Source organism: Fopius arisanus, unplaced genomic scaffold, assembly GCF_000806365.1.
Source record: "Fopius arisanus strain USDA-PBARC FA_bdor unplaced genomic scaffold, ASM80636v1 scaffold00052, whole genome shotgun sequence".
NCBI classification, from domain to species: Eukaryota; Metazoa; Arthropoda; class Insecta; order Hymenoptera; family Braconidae; genus Fopius; species Fopius arisanus.
Window position 1 is genome coordinate 863,280 of NW_011887791.1, and position 5,140 is coordinate 868,419.

General features: G+C 32.8%; 1 protein-coding gene across 1 annotated transcript in view; it reads right to left on the reverse strand.

Moving 5' to 3' along the window:
* Positions 1–5,140, reverse strand: part of mtt (mangetout) — a 79,573-nt gene that overhangs the window by 13,942 nt on the left and 60,491 nt on the right. Inside the window, exons 3-4 of the mRNA XM_011307265.1 lie at positions 4,508–4,678; positions 1,611–1,755 (exon numbers count right to left, since the gene is read on the reverse strand). Of these exons, the coding sequence (XP_011305567.1) occupies positions 1,611–1,755; positions 4,508–4,678 (316 nt within the window). The remainder of the gene's footprint in view (positions 1–1,610; positions 1,756–4,507; positions 4,679–5,140) is intronic.

Sequence of the window (5,140 nt, forward strand, 5' to 3'; positions counted from 1 at the left end):
ATGTTTCATTAGGGAACTGATGAAACCGATAATTACCCGTTAAATTACCTGTCAGCCCAACTTCAATATCCCACCAGGAATGTTTATTTGAAGCCATAAATAAAACAGCAGGAACCCCCGATGTTCCTCGGGGGATTTATATACGATAAGCAAAAAACAAATAAAATATTAAAGTTTTACCAGGTTCCGCCGACTATTGTTCACTGAGTTTCGTGACGACCTGCAATTAATCATTCTCACAATGAATCTACCCCCATAATTATGAATGGAGTTCACAGATTTATTCACGTCGATGTGAAAATAGGAGAGATACATTTGACGAAGAATAATTAGTCCTGGTACAATTGAAAACATGAAGAATGAGTTAATTTTCGAAAGAGTTATATTTTTAACGAACAAATTGGAAACAAAGCGGATTAAATTTAATTGAAGACGCTCCTCTGAATAAATATTTTTAGCGAAATGCTTCATTATGATGAGGAAAATATTAATGAAATATTTACTTTTTTTAATTCATCGATGATTTTTAGTGATGTTAAGACTGATGGTAACGATGGGGCAGTTAACAAAATTTTTATTTTAGCTCAAAACTAAAATTTTAATTGAACGTACTTTTTATGGGCCTTTTTGAACCATTAATACGTGTATGAATCAAACCAGTTATTACGTAATAAAACAATCCCGGATATACAGTCAGGTTTTTCCTTAGTTTTATCACTAATTACGATTGTTATCTACAGAGATCATATATTTTAGACTCATTCGAAATATTATTAATAAACTGGAAATGGACATGTCGGAATATTTAGAAAAAAATTGTCTTTTGTTCGTTAACTAAATAATTGCATTTTGGAAAGATTTTTCAGCCCGGAGTTTATTCCGGGTTTTATCCGAAATTTAGTTGGAGTTGCGTCGAAATGTAGTCAGACTTCCATTGTGGCTTACCCAAGGTTTTATCATGATTCAATGTAGGTTTAAACAGCTTCGTACGTAAAATCGGTAAAGAGCGTTTTTTTCTCGCTAAAATCTATAGTACACTCCATTCATAATGCTTCATCAATTTGTATTTGGTTACATTGAATAGGAAATCAGTTATTTATCAAATTTATTCACACATTTTGATAAAATAAATTGGAAGCCACAAGAGCATCGTGAGGCGCTTTATTTGCAGTTTTGTAATTGAATTAGAAAGAAATTTCGAGAGCTGTTGAATTTTTCCAGTAATTGAAATTCCTATTTTGTGAAGAATCTGAGATTTTCTCTGGGAGATCAACTGCAGGACGATAAGTAGAAGTCGCGCCAAAGGCAATTAATTCGAATTCTAATTAATTCAATTGTAATTCCAATTACAATTGCAGCACTCTTCATTAGAATGTCTATCCCCATGTAATTAATATAATAATCCGTCTAATACAAGGAACAACAAATAATATTATTCAAAAAAATGGACTCAGTCTAAAATCCCATGAATATATCATTAATATTCATGGGGATTAATTTCTAGGGAGTATCGATAGTATCATTATCATGAAAATTGTGGGTGGCATATTGGTAATTATTCGTGTGCTTTGATTATAGTGGAATAAAGAGGGGTTACTTGTGGTTTGTACCTCTAGCTCTGGGTTTAGTTAGTAGCTTCTGTACGATACTGTCATACGCTGTTTCGTCAGCAACACCGGAATCCTTCACGAGCTTCTCCTTGATGGCGATGCATATTTGATGCTTTGACAGAAGCTCCTCAAGTTCTTCATATGCCTACAAGATTGAGATTGAGAGACAAACGAAGAGTAATGTTTCATCAGTTGAATTTATTATTGGCACAACTGACTTTCTGCTTTATTAGCGTGAGGCAATTTTTCTCCAAATCCGTTTCCAAATGAATTTCAAAATAAATTCATAAAATAAATAAATTAATTTAAATCCAAATCCGTTTCCAAATCAGAATCGAATGACATCTTTTTTCCCATCACGTTTGTAGAACTCATGTATATTTATGTGTATAGTACAAAACAAGTACGGAACACTCAGTGAAAAAATGAGTAACTGTTCCGTAATTTTTACTGAATACTGTTTTGACTGGCAGGTTACGGAACAGGCATCTTCATTTTTTAAATAATTTTTCTCTCCGTGCACGTACTAATACATTACACTTGACAATATAAATTGAATCTTGGGCTCAGCAGTTGATCATTTTTCAGTTCTAGTGCAGGCAATACGAGCCCAATTCTACCGAAATGGAATCAACGTTTCAGTTTGATAGTAGTGTGCTTGATTCAATTGCCAGATATTCTTCAGGAGATACTGAAGTCGTCTGCTAGATTGATTTATGGCGTTTCGCCGCTTCACTCCTGAATAATTCATAGCAGCGAATAGTCACATTAATTATCGATCATGCTTAAAAATAAAGTGCCACGAGTATTTGGACATTGTTGTCTGGATCAGATAAATTTGTTAGAATTTATAGTCAGGGGGTTGTTCGTTGGTTTTTCTATTCCCCGATCGATATTACAGGGTGGTGGGAAAAAGTCATTACACCTAGCTGTTCTTCCCATTTCTGCAACTACCACATGAATGCGGTAATAACAACTCTGTATGTAATAACACAGAAAAATACATAAAATAAACGGTCCAGTATTAGTATATTTTTTCACGGGGTGAAAAATGAAATTTTTATGTTTTCTTCGGTGTAATAATGCTAGATTAAGGTCGAGCTTTTGGAGAATTTCATGAGAGCAAATTGCCCAAGGCAATTCGCGTGATTACTCGTTACTTGACTTCATGGAAATTATTCATTTATTTTTTCATCCCTTGTTCTATGTTTTTACATTTCTCTGATGAATGTCTGAGGCTAGTTGCTGGATGACTTTACGCAAACTACAGGTTTGTCAAATGTTGACTCGATGGAATGATTTATAGCGGAATATATTTTCCATTAGTGTCATACGAATTGAACAATGTTGGAGTGCACGACCAGGTCACATTAAAAAAGGAAAGATGTATTACGACACTTTACATTTGCGGATGTACCCATTAGTGTGACTGCTCTCTTCCAAAAGACCTTGATTTAACGTATTTATTTTTATTCATTTTACCAACCCGTTCCATCTGATTAACGCAACTCACGGACCATTAACATTTTTGTTTATTCAATTTCCGCCTAGTGCGCTGGATAGAAATCCAATAGCTGGTAGTGGTTAACCGTGTTTAATGAATACCTAGATTTATGGGGTTGAAATTTACATTTTCGAGACAATGGATGGAATTTTCAATTTGGAACGAATTCATTTCATTGCCGACTATAATCAGTGGTACATTTACACAGCGGTACCGTGAGAAAACCCGTATTTTTGAAAGAAAATAATGTTTTTGTGGGTGAAGAAGAATTTCTTCAAAATATTATCAACTTATACGTGAAATAAATCATTAAGGTTTAGTTTATACAAGGGGTTTTGTAAAAACACTCCGTAAATCAAAATTTAATTGTTTCATTGATCTCGGAAGATAAAATTATTGGACATCGATAATATATAAATATAACAGCATTAAATTAAATCACGAAAGAAAAACTCAAACTCAAACGCATTTGCAAATGAATTCTACAACTGCATGAAATAACAGTGGTGAAGCGAAAAATTGAATTTTAATTTTTAATCAGAAAAACAACTGCAAATACACGAATGTATTCGATTTCCTTTCCGGGAAATTGAATTTTTAAATGATGCTCAGCCCATGTGACACTCAAATTTACTCGCGGAAAACAACAGCTTTTTACCCTTCGCATTGATGATGAAGCCGGAATTGTCCGAACGTCACAGTTCCTTTTTTGTGTCGTTAATCATTAATTTTGTATTCTGTGGGGTAACTCAGAATAAACTTCATTAGTTCAAAGTCCTCGTTCTCATCAATCAAGCTTTGGATTTTTTTTCCAAGTTGCTCATCTCGGAATCCATATATGATTTATTTACGTAATTAAATAAAATATTCGTAATTTCACGGTCTTCATATCTAGTATTTTTGTAAATCATTATTCCGGCGATATTTGATTTTTGAATGAGAATTGAAAATCTGTATTTCAATTGCAGAATGATTCTGAATTTTTTTTGTAATTATGAAAATTATACCACTATTGAATAATATCATTCACATTCATTGTTTGGCCACTGTAATTGAAGTTCCTTTCATAAAACTTGTATAATGTAAAATTGGTAATGAAAAACTTCGGTTTCTGTTTTTTTTTCTTTTCTGATATAATGCGGTGCATTTTACTCTATTCTCATTTGCATGAAAGATGCCAAACAAATTGAAGTCCAACCGAGTTCTTCCCACGCAAAAAATCGTTCTTTCTTCAGGTTTCTTATTATTCCACATGCGAAAAAAATTCTGTGGACTCCTGCGTCTGGGAGTTCAGTCGGTGACTGATTTCATGAAATTCACAATTTTGCGATTTTTATTCACCTTTACCAAATGAATGTTTCATTTATATTTTTTTAAAGTACTTGGCACTCACTTTTATTCCGTAGTTACTCTCCTCGTAGATTATTGAAATATAACTCCAGCCCATTTTTCTGACGATATCGACCATCGCCTTAACTTGATAGTGGTCACTTGGAATTGTTCTCGTAAAGTACTCGAAACGTTGTTTATTGGAGAGCTCTGGACTTGTTGAGAAAAATGAAACCTGCAAAGAAAATGAAATAAAGAAAAAAATGTAATCGAAATTCGTTATCAATTTTTCCAAATGCCTACAACAATAAAATTGTCCCTGCGTGACAGATGAATAATTAATACATAATTTCACAATTAGTTAATTAATTCAAAAATAATGATAGAAGATAAAAAATTACTTCGACGTACGTAACAATCGATAAACCTTGAATTTTTCATTTTGAAAAATTAAAAAAAGGCTTTATTATATATTATCTATTTTTTATTACCTTGATTAATTAATGTGGGGCGATAAATTTTTATCATTCCGTTTTGTTTATAACAAACTCACGGTTACTCGATGGTTTTTCAATTAACTCAGAAAATTATCTTTAATTCATTCAGTTTTTTTAATTACAGAGGCAATTTTCCAGTTTCACATTTGAATGCAGCGAATTCTCGGGATTCTTTGGAATTCATCAGTTAATACAGTTGC